Source organism: Pyxicephalus adspersus, chromosome W (assembly GCF_032062135.1).
Source record: "Pyxicephalus adspersus chromosome W, UCB_Pads_2.0, whole genome shotgun sequence".
NCBI classification, from domain to species: Eukaryota; Metazoa; Chordata; class Amphibia; order Anura; family Pyxicephalidae; genus Pyxicephalus; species Pyxicephalus adspersus.
The window spans coordinates 9,671,272-9,688,107 of NC_092870.1; the positions used below are offsets into that span (position 1 = coordinate 9,671,272).

General features: G+C 44.4%; 1 protein-coding gene across 2 annotated transcripts in view; it reads left to right on the forward strand.

The window, feature by feature from the left end:
* The first annotated feature begins 4,647 nt into the window (after positions 1–4,647).
* NALF2 (NALCN channel auxiliary factor 2) overlaps positions 4,648–16,836 on the forward strand; it is a 195,923-nt gene continuing 183,734 nt past the window's right edge. The window contains exon 1 of one of the 2 annotated variants that reach the window (XM_072429250.1): positions 4,648–6,412. In XM_072429250.1, the coding sequence (XP_072285351.1) occupies positions 5,651–6,412 (762 nt within the window). In that variant the 5' untranslated portion in view covers positions 4,648–5,650. The remainder of the gene's footprint in view (positions 6,413–16,836) is intronic. The other variant, XM_072429248.1, reaches the window with a different exon arrangement.

Sequence of the window (16,836 nt, forward strand, 5' to 3'; positions counted from 1 at the left end):
CAAAACTTGCAAGTGCCTCCCAACTAGGGTATATTGAGACTACAGCCCAGTCTAGGCCAGAGGATATTAGCTGTATGTTGATAAAGTAGATATTACATGCTAAGAATCTGATACTGCTCTTGTTCTTACTTTCCAGGATCCATAATAAAGCGACACTAAAGACCAAAGATTGGAATTCTGGAGTCATATTTGTGATGGCAATTGGATTGAAGAGCTTTCATTTTACAACAATATACCCTTTAAATTGTTTAGTAAAATAGCAAGCAATTTCAATTCATTTTAACCAATGACAAAGTTTCTGGAGGAATGTTGGGTCTCCCTATCCAAACCTGGGAAGTCATCAGGCAATACTTGTATCTAGAGAATGTTTGCTAGGAATGGATTTTTGTTAATATCTTATGAATAACATAGTCTGTAGATCAACCTTCAGCAAAACCTGTGTTGGATAATGTGTAATGGTGGAAGAATGTAAGAGTTATGTATATATGTTTAGTTATGTACTAATAGGGCCACAGTGTAAGTGCCGCTCATACACTTAAGTGATACCTACAGCTCTTGTGTGAATCCTACAATATATTACACCCTTATGCTCTTTGACCGTATAGAGCAACACATATGTTAGTTCTAGCCTAATCAGCCACGTATATATTGTTTAATTTTTCATCTGAACTAGGAAGCTGTATTAGTACAATGTGTAAACACTTAAGACATTATTATTATCAAGTGTGGCAGAAGTATGTAAATTCGTAGTGGGTATTAGACTTGCTCACATTGATATTAAATACGAGAGTTAGTGAGCGTGGATGAAATGTGTAATTCAAGACAACTTGTTGGTAAACGGGGCTAATGTATGTGTTACAATGATGTACCGGTAGTTACTATATTAATTATTGAGAAAGTCTCCAAAGGGGTATTGATAAATTGCCAGTATCCATGTGGAGTAATGTATGTATGTTGGATGAATGGGTTCCTGACTCGGGGTTCTCTCTCTTGGGCTACATTATGTTGTGAAGAGGATACCTCCAAAGGAGTGCCAGAAAGCCGAGAATGGAGAAGGAATACAGATATCATTTTTTTATGTCACTTCTTGATTCTGCCTCCTTAAAAACAAGCTATAAACCTCATTATCTGTGGAGACAGATGCAGCCCCTAAAACAATCATCAAAGGATTACTTAACAGAGACAATGATTGATCTTCTATGTGTGGAGGCCTGAGGATCAGTAACACTTTGGCCAGTTTGACCACCTGGTGGTAGTTCCTGCCCAAACCAGTTTACTATTGCTTCAGTCTTCCTGGAGTCTGGGTCTGTGTGACCTTTTGATCAAGACTTCACCAAGGATGAATCAACAATGTGATTCGCTCTGGACCTGCAGCGGGGTGTGGTTCAAGGAGAGAAAACCCTGGTGTGTATGGTTGTGTGAGAGATTGACCATGTGCTAGAGATAGAGCTAGACCCCTTTCCTTCCCCTTTCCTATATACCCTTTACCTTTTTTTCCTTTTGTATTGAAAATCATATGTGAATATTATCCTAAGCTGTAAATAAACCTTTCCCTTTTGTAAGATTTTTTGGTCCGTCGTTAAATCCAAGGCACCCCAAACAGAGCATATTTCTACATAAGGTTTAATTGACATGCTGGCACTTTGAGGAAATTCTTTGGTTTTGTGCGGCAGTTTGGGCACTCGGGCTCAAAAGGGTTAGCCATCACTGGACTACAACAACACCATGGAAGGTGTGGACAGAGCTGACCAAGCCATGACATTCTACCCAGCGATGAGGAAACGGCAAAGGAAGTACTACAAGAAGATTTTTAGGCATCTAGTTGAGCAATGCTTGTGGAATGTCTACATTCTCTACAAACAAAAGAGTGACAAGCCTGTGAGTCAATCTGTCTTCATTTGGAAAGTTTCTGAATGTATTGTCATGAACCACCAAACACCATCAGTGGCTGTGAATAGACCTGAACGTTGTGCTGTTGCAGTTGTCAACCTGGAACGTCTGCCTGTTCGTCACTTCACGGACTATATCCCAACACCCGAGAAAAAGGCAGCACCTACAAGGATGTGCGTGGTTTGTTGCTCGAAGACCCATGACAGTGGATGGAAGATCAAAAAGGAAACCAGGTTCTACTGTCCGGATTGTGACATCGAAGTTTTTGCAGTACCACGTCTCAAAATTTACCATACCTGGGATGTCTACTAGACCAATATGCGGTGTCTACTAATTTATCAATAATATTGCACCCTTGTTAGACAAATTTCAGTGTTTTTGATTTGATTAAATTATGAAATTTAATTTATTTTTATATTATGTAATTTTTTTTAAATTATTATTTACATTTATATATTATATTATAATTTATGATTTGTCTTTCAAACCGTATCATACCCATACAATGGAATTCCCATTCAGTACAAGGACCTTTTCATGCCCCCTAGTGGTAAGGTCCGGTATAAGGATAGAAAATAGCCTGCTCATATATGACCAGGCTAATTCACATCCAGTACAAGCACAAGTACTGGATGGGAATTACCCATGATATATGTGACTGGGCTATTTCCTATTCCTATATTAGACCTAACACTAGTGAGCATCATAAGGTCCTTGTACTGAGTGTTATTTACTCTGGATATAGATGAAAGGGCTATTTCCTAGCTAAAGACTGGACCTGACCACTAAGGAATAATCAGGTCTTTGTACTGGATGGGTTTTGTCTTCTCATATATAAGTGGGCTACAGCTTGTCAACAGCTTGAATTTACTGTACTTTAGATATGGATAGCTAGGAAGAGATCATGAAATAAAATCATAAGCATTGATAACTTCATATCATATATCATATTTATTTACAAAAAGCAAAATTAAAAAATGAAAAATGACAACTATACAAACAGCCACAACTATTTTACAATATAGCTTTGATTCACCTGTTTCAGATTATAAACCAATAATTTTACTTCCCACAGTTGAGTATTACACAAAAAAAGAAAACAAACTTAAATGTGCACGTTTTTTCATTATCTCGACTACATAACACAGACTTTCTGTAATCTAGTGAGATATTTGCTGTTGTTTTTGTGCAATCAAAGCATGGAACAGACAAAGCTACTGGCATGTTATCTGACACATCAAGTTGATTTCTCCACTTTGATTTCAGATTTAATAATGTACCCAAGTATAAATTAATACATTAAATAAAATAAATACCAGTACCCAGAAATCCAGTCCCATACCCCCAGCATTTGGTTCCCATACCCCCAAGAGGTATGGATACCCCTGGTTAAGAACCCCTGCTCTAGAGGGACGGTCCTTCTACTGGATAGGAACTAGTCCAAAAATGTACTGCCAGACATAGTGTGCAATCTCATAGAAGCTTTAACATTTATGTGCCATTACAAAAGTCATCTTTCTATAAGTAAAACTTTATTAAACTATGATTCTGAAATAAAGGTCCTTGTTCAGGCACTTCCTGTTATAGGGTGACAACAATCAGTTTCAGTGTTCCTATTGGGCTCCTGCGTTGTCACCTTGTCACAAGTGTCCATTTCAGCCCACATTAAGCCGGCACAGTCTGCAGTTTCCATCTTTTTAGTGTAAGCAGCAAGCTGCTGCACAAAATCTGAAACACTAGGATGCAACAAGAAATAAGGAAATAAATATTTTCAAAAATGTTCAGAATTCTCAAAGCAAACTAAATACTATTGACTCTAGGTTATATATGAATTCTGGAGCAATCTATTAATCCTTAAAAAATCCATAGTGTTTCGAGCTGATACAATATTGGTCCTTAATAATAAAATGGATCATCCAATGATGAATAATACAACACAAACACCCCACTGCCTGTGCACTACAATGAAGGATCCTGTAGACATCACGTGACACAGAGCACATTGACAGCCTGACTTCTTATGCATCATCTATCTCAGTATTTGGATTGATGCAACCATTGCAGCTAAGGGTCCCTGGGAAATTTACTTGTGGTCTGTAGCAGACCCCTCACCTTCCTCTAGAGGGTGCTATAGGGGTAGATGACAGGTCTTGCAGCTGATGATGAACAGTGAGGGTGATTGGAGAAACTGGAGTCTGGAGACTCGTGATATGGGGGGTTTGAGGGCTGAACAAGCTGAATGGAGGAGATGAATGAAAGCAGCCTGCATGTAGTGAATGAGAGCAGGGGAGGAGTAGGAAGGAGGAGATACCTTTTAATAATCATATAAAGAAACAGTTTCATAAGAAGAAAGGGGGGATAAAAAGTGCTTAAGCGCGCTCCCGTGCTACAGAACCGCGCATTCGCCCCCATCCGATCAATTTCTCAAGGTGTTCTCTCTTCGGCTAAGGATGGCGACAGCTTAAATACGAGAGAAAAAGAAAAGAGCTCGGCCTGTGAGCACAAGAGGAGGAACGAGAGGAATGGGAATGGACAGCCTGAGCATCGGGATGTCCCTGGATCAGAAAAACAGTGCCCACCAGAAGAGGAAGAGAAAACAATAAGGAGGGCAAATTCCAGAGAGTGCTGCCCGGTGACCCAGATGCCCAGTCTGGCGGTGGTCACAGGGGGATGCTCATACCTGGCTCTGCTGTAGGTTCATAGGGGGGAGGGTGGGGGGATGTATATGTCTTGTTCCCCTGCATCCCCTGAGGACTTCTCCTTGATGGACTTTGACCAGGGGGTGACTATTTCTTTAGGGAGGGGGGTCCTTTTTTATTTTCTTGGTTCTCCCAATGTTTCCTGCGATGGCCGGCTATTGAGTAACCCGGGCAGGGGCGGGTAGGGGAGGGGAGCTCCCATCCTTCCATCCTTTATCCGTCCATCTCTCCATCATCCTTCCATCTCTCATCGCTCCATCTCTTTCTATCCTTTATTTGTCCTCATCTCCAGCATCAGACCATCTCTTCATCACCTAACCATTCGTGATCCTTCCACCGCTCCATCCTTTATTCTCCATCTCTCCAGCATTCCCCAACCATCTCCTGGTGGTCCATCAGCCTCCATCGGCCCATTACTTCATCCTTCAACCACACATCTCTTGCAGGTCTATCATCCTTCTTTGGCCCATCTCCCCATCCTTTAACCACACATCTTTTGGTGGTCCACTATCCTTCATTGGCCCATTTCTTCAACCCTCAACCACCCATCTCTTGGTGGTCCATCATCTCTCATTGGCCTATTTCTACAACCCTCAACCACCCATCTCTTGGTGGTCCATCATCTCTCATTGGCCTATTTCTACAACCCTCAACCACCCATCTCTTGGTGGTCCATCATCTTTCATTGGCCCATTTCTCCAACCCTCAACCACCCATCTCTTGCTGGTCCATCATCTTTCATTGGCTCATTTCTACAATCCTCAACCACCCATCTCTTGGTGGTCCATCATCTTTCATTGGCCCATTTCTCCAACCCTCAACCACCCATCTCGTGGTGGTCTACCATCCTTCATCTCTCCGTGGTCTCCTTCCCTTATCTATCCATCTCCTTGTCCACCTTATATCCCTCCCCAGGCTTCCTGATGATGCCCCTCACTGCATGCCCCCTCATTAGAGGCAGGTGACATTGCGCTGCTGGTGTAGGGAACCCACCACCAACCTAGGGGAGAGGGGGGTGGGCAGAGACTGACAGCACCCGAATTCTCCCACCCCCCTGAAATATGATCAGGGGGGCTTGGATGTATCCAAGGGAAGATGAGGCCGTCTTAAAGATCTGCTGGGAACCCCGACACATCGACAAACCGTGTGCTGACTCCGAGAGGGCTCAGAGATGGCGATTGTCCCTTGCCTCTCTGCTCTTCTTCACCGTCCTGCTGTCTAACCACCTCTGGCTGGTCTCTGCTGGCGCCAAAGCGAGGAGCAACTTCTCCTACAGCCACCAGGGCAACTTCAGTTGGCTGTCTGCGCAAGGCTTCCCTGGCGGTGCCAGGGGGTGCTGGGACAACTTCCTAAGCAATTCGACCAAATCTGTTCAATCTCCACATTGCACTGGTGCCAGGACCTCTCACCTGGACACTGCCTGCACCAAATTGCAAAGACATCGGGGCTCTAGTGGCCCTTCCTTTCCCAGGTTCCACTCCCCTTCCTCCACTTCCTACAACCAAAAGAGGAACTTTTTAAAGGCTTATTTTAACAATTTCACCCTCTCCTTTTGTGATACTTACACTATCCTGGACCTGCTGCTGGGGATGTCCAACCCGGACAGCTTGAACTGCAGTCTGGAGAACTTGATGGAGGACTTCGTGGGGACTGCTGCAGCCTCGTCCTCTTTCAGTGAAGACGAGGTGTGCAGCAACTGTATCCAAGCCTACCAGAGACTGGACCAACATGCTCAGGAAAAATACGAGGAGTTTGATTTTGTGTTGGAGAAGTACCTGCAATCTGGGGAATACTCTGTAAGGTCCTGTGTGGGAGACTGCAAGGTAAGGGGCTTAGGTGGGAGGGCTGGGATGGACAATTGTGTTTGTGTCAGTCCAAGCAAAGAGCATGTGGTTGTTGTGAGGTCCAGAAGCTTAGTGGGGGCCCAGAGGTGTCTACACAGGCCTGTGAATGGATGGAATGTTTGGAAATATCTTTATGATTTCTAAAAAAAAAAAAAAAAAAAAGCTGTGTTATAAGCTAATCATTTGTGCAGAAAGGGGCTCTCTGGTAGAGAAGCCCCAAGATGTTGGTCTGGTAGATGCTGGGATCCTTCCAGGGTCCTCTTGGACAAGTGATGGACGTTTCCCTGCTTTAACCCTTCTGATTTACATGGTGGCAGCAATTATCGCCTCCACTACTTTTTGCCCAAAGGGCACCAAGACTCCTTTCATTTCCTCTTGGCACCATTTGGGCAGGAAGTGAAGGGATTGTTCACTGTCCAACCCCATTTCTTTGGTAGGGACCCTGAGGGACTTTAGGGAACACATGGCATATTCTTGGCCGCCAGCCATCCCCTATATCTAGGAAATAATAGAGAAACACATTATCCTAGACCATTTAAATACTAATCCTATCTGTTATCCTTTGTGAGCATAGTGGAACATATGGTACAAGGTTTTGGATCAGCGCAAGGCTGAAAGGGGCCTAACTAAATAATACATAATAATACATTTACCTATCCTATAACCCTAACACTACCCTTATTCAACACCAACTCTATCACTCCCTTACTATCAACACTGACCCTTCCTGTAACCCTCACACTGACCATCCCTGTAGCTCTACCACTAACCCAATCCATAACCCTGGCCATCCCTATAACCTAACACTAAACCTCCAACAAATAATCCCGACCCCTATTTACATACTCACTCTTTAGCAACAGAATCCTCTGTTCTGAAGGCTGAGCCTTCTGTACCAAAAGATGCTAGCTCCATTACCTACTGTTTGGTAGCTCCAGTCTTTTATTTAGAAAAGGCAACAAGCATTTTCAACAACTGCTCAACAATGGCTAGCCAAGTATTTTTCTCAGTGGAGGTTTCCCTAATTCCAATTACACTGGTCAACAAACATTTTCTTGCCAAACAGATTAAAGTCGTTTTAGGTTATGTTTGATGGACAGATTCCACTGATGGTATTGGTTTTGTTAGATTGGCTCTAGTTTTTGAAATAATGACCTCAATAATAACCTCATAGAAAACCAATGAAACATGAAAATTAAGCTAAATTAAACTAGATATGCCTACGTATACAAAATTACATTTTTGAAATACTTAATGTAAACATATTCTATACTCAATATATTTACAGAGCTAATCACAAAGAAGTCATTGAAACACTCAGTTTGTATAATTTCCTTTTATGCTGATGATCAGGAAAATCACATTGAGGGCTCCAGCAGTAGTCTGCTATTTTGTGTCCATCCCATCTTTTATATCCCATTTTATATTCTTCTTTAGGTTTTGTTGAGTGGCCAATTGGAATTGATGCATAGCAGTTGCCATTATGGAGTAAAACAGATTTCAAACTTGGAGTGGAACTGTCTATGAAAAGTGGCCAGTCTTCTGCTCGGTATTCTGGTCCTCCCATATGGGCTAGTAGTCCAGGGATGTTACAACAGTACACAGAGTCTCCCTCTTCACTTAAATATGGTAGGAGTGTCACCTCTCTTGTCCTATAAACCGTTATTTTAACTTCCGGTCTCAGACAGTTCTTTTCTTTTATTCTGGATGCTAAAAGTTCAGATGCTTGTTTTGACAGACATAAGTCACGTTATAAATCATTGAGCTCTTCTTGGGAGAACGGCTGGTTTGATTAAACACTTCCTTCATATTCACTTACACTGCTAACTTTTGGATTACACTCCCTGTATATCCTCCATGTCGGATACAGGAATATCAGGAAGTGTACTGAACACTGGTATGGGAACATCAGCACCATGCGGCACAGGTCGTCTTGCTGATTCCAAATCCGGGTACTCCCACTTGTTTTTCTTGTAATGATTGAAGCCTTTTACATTCACAGCACAAAAATAACAATCATTGTGATGATTGTTGGGCTCTTGCCATACCATAGGTGCACCAAATTTCAAACTTTTCAGTTTCCCATTTTTCCACTGAAGTAGACAGAGTTTTGTATACCATATAGGGGAGCCCAATCTTGGTCCCACCGTTTATTAACAAAATATGCAAGACATGCTTGTTTCACAAATTCTGTAATGTTTCCTCCCTGTTTTTGCTGAGAATATTAATGCCCCCGAGAATATTAATTCTGAAAACATTCTGGACACTGACGAACATTACATCAGCCCAGCTGTTTGTGATAAGAGCCGACTTTGGTCTCAGGTTGGTCGTTGGCCAGCAGTGTGTATTTCAGGGAGGCTTTGGCTCCAAAACTACTGGAAGGAAAATTTTCTATATTATAATATATAGTGATGAATAGGATCGTGCCGCTTCTGTTTGTCATAACAAACCCTCCATAATATAGTTGTGGCAGAAGAGAATCGGGCATCTACATCGGGTCAGCTTACCTCTCACTCAAGGAATCGGAAAAAAATCTTGGCATGTGCTTTGGAGAGTAATGATGTGCTGGTCCATTGGCATCTACTGTATTTGTGTTAGGGTTCCATTCTAAAGAAGTGCTGTCTGCTACTCTGTTAAATGGCATGTTTTAGAACACATTTCTGCACTGAATAGACACAAAGGGGGCTGAAAGTAAACCTGCCACCACACCCTACCACTAAATACAAGCTGTCAGTCTGTTTCTTTATACACTTACAGAAGTGCAGCAATATGAGCTGAGATCACAGCACCACTATTCTATCACAATTACAATCTTGGGTTTCAGGCCCTGCACAAAATGTGGTGACAGGGTCTCTTTAAATTTAAACTTTAAAAACAAATTTTCACCTTTGGTTATCTAACCTTCATCACCTGTTTTAAAAAAATGTATTTTATACAAACTTTTTGATTGGGGTTTTCTAGCTGGTAAGTCTAACTGCACCAGTGGTGGGTGGTCTTTAATACTGCAAAGCAGTGCTAAGGTTCTAACGTCAGCACCGCTCCACACCACACCTCCAGGGAGTGTATCCACATTGGCCTTGGCTTACAGGAAGTGTGTTGGATTACTGACGCCTTCATTTACCTCCATACTGTAATGCGCCTGGGCACACAAACCACAGCCAACTCCAAGAATCCTTTGTCAAGCTTTATTGGTGGTCATCAAATAAGACAGGGTTAATCACAGGTGATTAGTCCAATAAACGTGGCACAGAGGGGTAAAGCAGAGACAGGTCAGGAACAATCCGAGGTAAGGGCAGGCAGCAGGCAAGAGTGGTCATAAACAATGCAAGGTCAGGGCAGGTGGAGTTCAAGCAGAATCAGGTATCAGACCAGGTCGCTATTGGTAATGACAAAACAGGTTAATATAAACCGACACAGAGAACGCACCCTACTTTGCACATCCACAGGACTGCTGAGAAACGGACTTTCTGTAATCATGTCCATAGGAATGCTGGGGATGCCACCTGGCCGAACAGTAGTTCGGCTAGAACGGATCCCTCCGCCTCCAGGAAGAGACACGCTGCGAGCAGGGCAGCAGCCTCGGGCTCGCTGGACAGGTAAGTTCCTTACACTATCCCCCCTTCAGGAGGCGCCTAAGAACCCTCATGTCGGGGTTTCTTTGGGTAATTCCGGTGAAATTCCGACACAAGTTCTTCCGCATGTATGCGGTAGGCTGGCACCCAGCATCTCTCCTCTGGTCCAAAACCTTTCCAATCAATGAGATATTGCAGAGAGTTACGCACCTTAAGAGAGAGAGAGGGGAGATAGTCAGCCCATCTCTCCTGGCAACAAGATACAAAGCTCCGGAGATATTGTTCCAACGATTGGTTGGTCCGTTTGGTCTGGCCATTCGTCTCGGGGTGGAACCCTGAGGAGAAGGAGAGCTCAATGCCCAGTTGGACACAGAACTCCCTCCAGAACCGAGACACAATCTGAACCCCACTGTCTGAAACAATGTTCTCCGGAGCCCCATGCAGGCGGAACACATGAAACACAAATAAATCAGCCAATTCCCAGGCTGAGGGTAACTTGGGTAGCGGTATGAAATGGGCTTGCTTATTGAAGCGATCTACCACTACCCAGATCACCGTAAGCCCTAAGGACCCCGGAAGGTCTGTGATGAAGTCCATGGATATGTAGGTCCAGGGAGCAGCAGGAATGGGCAGAGGAAGCAGAGTGCCGGAGGGAGCGTTACGGGAGGACTTACTCCGAGCACAAACTGGGCATGCACGAACATAGGATTCGACATCCACTGACATGTGAGGCCACCAAACATGTCTTTTTACTAAATCTAGGGATTTCTTAATTTCTGGGTGGCCAGCAGTCTTAAAATCATGTAGCTGTTGGATAACCTTCAGGCGAAGATAGATGCCTCCATTCCTCAAAACCCCATTTTACTGCCAGAAGCTCCCGGTTGCCCACGTCATAATTGCTCTCTGCTGCGAATAACTTACGGGAGAAGAAGGCACAGTGGTGCAATCTCTCCGGTTCTCCAGTGTACGGGGAGAGGACTGCTCCCACGCCAATCTCCGAAGCATCCACTTCTATAATAAATGGGAGAGTGGGTACTGGATGCACCAATATGGGTGCACTGCAGAAAGCCCTTTTCAGCGCTTTGAAAGCTTTGCAAGCTTCCGGAGTCCACTTTGAGGAAACCGCCCCTTTCCTAGTGAGGTTCATCAGAGGGTGGACAATGGACGAGAAGTTTCGTATGAACTTCCTATAAAAATTTGCAAAACCTAAAATGCGCTGAAGGCCCTTTAGGTCAGTGGGTTGCGGCCATTCCAGAACTGCTGAGACTTTGGTTGGATCCATGACCAACCCGTGATCTGACAGAATATATCCTAAGAAAGCAACCTCACGTACCTCGAAGGCGCACTTCTCCAATTTTGCATAGAGGCAGTTTTCTCGGAGCTTCTGCAGGACCTGGCGTACTTGTGCTCTGTGGAAGAGAAGATCAGATGAATAATTTAAAATATCATCAAAATACGCAATCACAAATTTACCCAGAACATCTCGGAATACATCATTCACAAATTCCTGGAAGACTGCCGGGGCATTACACAGACCAAAGGGCATTACTAAGTATTCGAAATGCCCATCCCTGGTGTTAAAGACAGTCTTCCATTCATCACCCTTCCTAATGCAGATAAGGTTGTAGGCCCCCCTTCAAATCTAGCTTGGTGAAGAATCGGGCCCCACTGACCTGAGAGAACAGGTCATCCATAAGGAGCAAAGGGTACTGATTCTTCACAGTAATCTTGTTTAGGCCCCTGTAATCATTACTGGGTCTTAACCAGCCATCCTTCTTCTCCACAAAAAAGAAGCCAGCACCCGCAGGGGAAGAGGATGGCCGGATGCAGCCCTTCTCTAAGTTTTCTTGGATGTATTCTTTCTGGGCCTTTATCTCTGGCCTGGTGAGATTGAACAAATGACCTCTAGGGGGCATGGTATCCTGGAGTAACTCAATGGGGGAGTCATAGGAACGATGAGGTGGGAGTTTGTCAGCCGACCGGGGGCAGAAGACATCAGCACAGCAAACTCCTGGTAAGGCCGGGCAGTTTTTTTTAACACCTCAAGGGCCCGTACTGGCATTACTGGAGTCAGGCATCTAGCCTGACATTTGGTCCCCCACTGAATGATTTGACCTGACTCCCAATTAATGATAGGGTTATGGGATTTCAACCAAAGGAGGCCTAAAAGCAGGGGGGGTTTACCATCCTGATCAGAATAAGGTGGATCACTTCCTTATGGGAGGCCCCCACTGTTAATTGCACTTCTGGGGTAATAGGGGGTGTAAGACCTTGGTTGAAGAGGGGTGCCATCGATGGCGGCTAAGGACAAATCAGACTCAAGAGGGGCAACAGGTATTCCCAGTTCAGAGGCAACATCTTTGTCCAGTAGGCTACCATCTGCCCCGGAGTCAAGAAAGGCCATGACTTGGCGGGACTTCCCGTCCCAGGATATGGTAGCCGGAACCAGGATATGCCGAGTAGACCAGGCCAACGGGTCTGAGAGGCTCCCTTCTGCACCCCCGATACACTGGAACCTTTCAGGTCCTTTGCGAGGGCAGGTCCTTGCCCTGTGACCAGGATCGCCACAGTAAAGACAGAGTCCACCTTGCAAACGCCGATTGCGCTCGGTGGGGGCAAGTTTGGATGAACCAATCTCCATGGGTTCACCCAGGTATAGAGGATGGAAACTTTGCAGGTGGTGTTGGAAGTATTCATCAGAGGTCTAGGTTTCAACTGAAGAGGCGAACGACTCCTGGTTCTACGGTTCTAAGGTTTTTTCTAGACGGGTCCCCAGGTCGACACAGATGGACTGCTGTATCGCAAGATCCAGGGTGGACGGAGAAGGGAGACCCAACAGCAGGTCTTTGACTTGATCGCTGAGACCTTGACGGAAGCGATGGAGGAGAGCTGCTTCTCCCCAACGGGTACTGGTGGCCCAGCGCCAAAATTCTGCTGCATATTCTTCCACGGGACGTCTCCCCTGAGTTAGGTATTCTAAGTTTATCTCCGCTGTTCGGGTCAGGTACGGGTCATCATAAATCACCCCCATAACAGCAAAGAGGTCAGTGAGAGAACTGAATGCAGGATCATCTGAAGGCAAATTGAATGCCCATCTCTGCGGCTCACATTTTAGGACGGAGATGACCACTCCAATACGTTGGCGTGTTGTCCCCGAGGCAATAGGACGAAGTTGGAAATACAGAAGACAGGAGTCCCAGAAGTTGGGGAAGTCCTGTCTGTTCCCTGAAAATTTCTCGGGTAATGGAATCTGAGGTTCCACTGGCACCGCTGGGCTGGATACATTTTGACCCAAGTCTTGCCCTGGGAGCAACCGTAATTCACCTGCCACTTCCAGGAGGCGCTCACGAACCTTCGTGGGCTGACCGGTGGGAGTCCCTAATAGCACCTGTAGGCTCGCTGGATTTCCTCTATTAGGGCTGGGTGGTGTGTGAGTAGCCCGCTATACTATAATGTGCCTGGGCACACAAACCACAGCCAACTCCAAGGATCCTTTGTCAAGCTTTATTGGAAGTCATAAAACAAGACAGGGTTAATCACAGGTGATTAGTCCAATAAGCGTGGCACAGAGGGGTAAAGCAGAGACAGATCAGGAACAATCCGAGGTCAGGGCAGGCAGCAGGCAAGAGTGGTCATAAACAATCCAAGGTCAGGGCAGGTGGAGTTCAAGCAGAATCAGGTATCAGACCAGGTTGCTATCGGCAATGACAAAACAGGTTAATATAAACCGACACAGAGAACGCACCCAAACACACTGTACTCACAGAGGCTTATAGCGGCCAGTGGTGTTCAGGACAGGTTCTCCTTAAATGGCCAGAGTGCCCAATGACCTTGCGCCACTTGATTGGAGGGTAACTGAATCACCTGCGGCAAACTAACTATGTCCCGCCCCACGGCGAGGCAGCCGAGTGCCACGCCCCCGGGGGGTGCAAGAGGCACCTCTTCACACAGCACCCCTGGGCTGTGCCCTACTTTGCACATTCAGTGCTGAGAACAGGACTTTCTGTAATCACATCCATAGGGATGCTGGGTATGCCGCCTGGCCGAACAGTAGTTCGGCTAGAACGGATCCCTCCGCCTGCAGGGAGAGACACGTTGGGAGTAGGGCAGCAGCCTCGGCCATGCTGCAGCGGCGTCTCCTTCTGTGGCTGTGATCCCCAGGGACGTTGCGGGCTCGCTGGACAGGTAGGTTCCTTACACATACGCTGTATTACATAGTAATAAATCTGGGACAACGCTGGGAAGGAGGTGCAGCCTGAGCAGCTTTTCCAAATTTTTTAAGTTCTGGCCAATTATTTTTTATTTAAACTGGAATTGGGTTTTGGTTTTTGAAGGAACAACAATGGAGAGAAAGTGAGCATTGCAAAAGCTGATTTTTTTTAAACAAATAAACTGTCAACTTGAAATGCAGTGCAGAGATACAGATTTGTTTACTATCCACATGGATGGATGACCAGAGGTACATTTATGTGATTGGGTTTAAAAAAAGGGTTTGAAAAACTTTGAAATATTGCCACTTTTTGGATGTAACTTATTTTTTGCTCCCTATATACCCAAAACTTAATTTTGTTTAACTGGCCTAGTCTTTGTAGCACAGACAGCCTCTTATCTGGCCCATGACATAACTTTTGTGATTTCTTCAGGGATAGGGGGGTTATAAAATAATATAGGGGTCCCCTATATAGCCTCACTAACTGCTCCCTACAGGGTGAAGTCCTGTGGAGGGCGCTGTACTGGCAATCTCAATCCCAGTTCTATTCTTTAAACCCTCCTCCTCAATCTGCATAAACAAACATTCCTGTAGCTATTGGTTGCGCACTGTTGGTACCAAATTCTCTTGCCAGGTCCCAGAGCCTAAGGTTTTAGGCTCTGTCTGCAGCACTGGGAGGGTAAAACCACAACACACAGGTGATGGTTTAAAAGCTCTCAAAGTTTATTCAGAAAAAGACAAGTTTATATACACAAATGAGTACGTGTAAGATGCATGGTACGATGTTTTGAACCAATCAGAACAAGCCACATCTTGCGTGTAGCCTTTGGACATATAGTGGACATATAGACATATATACGTATAGATGATAAAATATATACATATTTATATATATATATATACATACGTATACATGATAAAACACCATAAAAAAGAAACAACAACCAAGGATCAGGGTCTGCAAAATGATTAGAATGTTCAGCAACTTAAAGGTTTTATTCTTTCAATACTTTCACGCACAGTGACAACACTGCAGTGTTCTCCCTGGAGAAGAACTAGCATTGTCACCCTGTCAAATAAAATACATCACACCGCCAAGATCATCAGATATTTAGGGGCCAATTCATGCTATTGTGTTGTAGCAGCACAGACCATACCGCCAGTAATGCATTGCATTGTCATTCACAGTAAGTGGCATTCTAACATAGAAGGCAACACTGCCAATGAATCGTATTACAATTTAATACTCATTCCCTTGCATCCTGTACTTTTTTGGTGCATTGCACATTTGTATCCTATTTAGCATCAAGGAGCTTGACGCACAATAATCTACAGCATATTCCATTCAAATACATCTGTATCTCATGTTTCAGATTTAGGTTTCCATAAAGCATTTTATATCTGAACAGAGAATATTCAGAAGTCTTTGTTCCTAGTGCAAATGCTTCCTGGACTTATTTCCTGGTAGTGGAGTCCCTCCTACTCCCTGATGCTCGTCCATTAGGTATGGCGGGCCCGCTGCGAATCACACCACAGCAAATTGCACATGGCATGTTGTAAAACAATATTCAATTTGGTACAATCGGGGCTGCTGGGGGGATTTTCTGACTCTTTTACAAAGGATGTGTATAATTTGTACTAAAGGAATATGCGTTCTATGATTAAATTATAAACCTTTATTCATAATGTGCCAACATATTACACAGTGATGTACAATAAACAATAGCTGCGCATGACAAATCTTCATATGTGTTTGTTGCCTCGTAGATGTAAATCCTAACTACATGACATTAAGGGCTTGTTCACTCTAGCTCTTGCATGGAAATGCATCCGTTTGTCACGGATAACAGGGAGGGGAGGAAAACAGAAGGATAAATACAAGGGACTACAGACACCCTAACCTAGCCCTGACTCCAGACAGTATGGATATCCTGAAGGTGGGAATAATTATACACTGGAACCTAGGCCCTAGGAGTAGTGACTGGGCTTGAGACTACTGGTTGCTTCCCTGATGAAAGAACCAGTGTCTCCCTGAGGCCTAGTAACAACAAAAGAACAAAAAAACAAAACACCAAAAGTAGTTCAACTAATGTTAAATGGCAAATGGAGGAGCAGGAACCCTGAAAAGGACAACAGCTCTTCACATCCCAGAAGTGAATACGAACCGCACAGCATGAAGTGTGAGGCCAGACTAAATGGAGGAGCAGTAATGACCACCAGCTGCAGCTGATACAAGGGGAGTGGTCATTACAAACAACAACACAGAAACAAGTAAAAGCAAAGAGACTGTCAGATAACCTCATGTGCAGCTAGTCTCACAGATCTTCTAACCTCAGTCACAGAAGAGACCGTGACACCGTTATTGCAATGCACAGCATGTGCTGGTGTTGGTGCTCTGGGTTGTCATTCATTGTTAATAGCACTGCACATGGCAATGCACTTCCACACATGCAGCATGCCCTAAACTGGTGTGTGCCAAGTTTGACGTGCGGCAAACATGTCACATTGCAACGTACACCATAATGTGTGTGCATCAAGTAAAATGCACCATGCCCCTATGGTGGAAATGAATCATATAAAGGGCTATTTATATGACATTTGCATAGCTATTTGTTTAATGA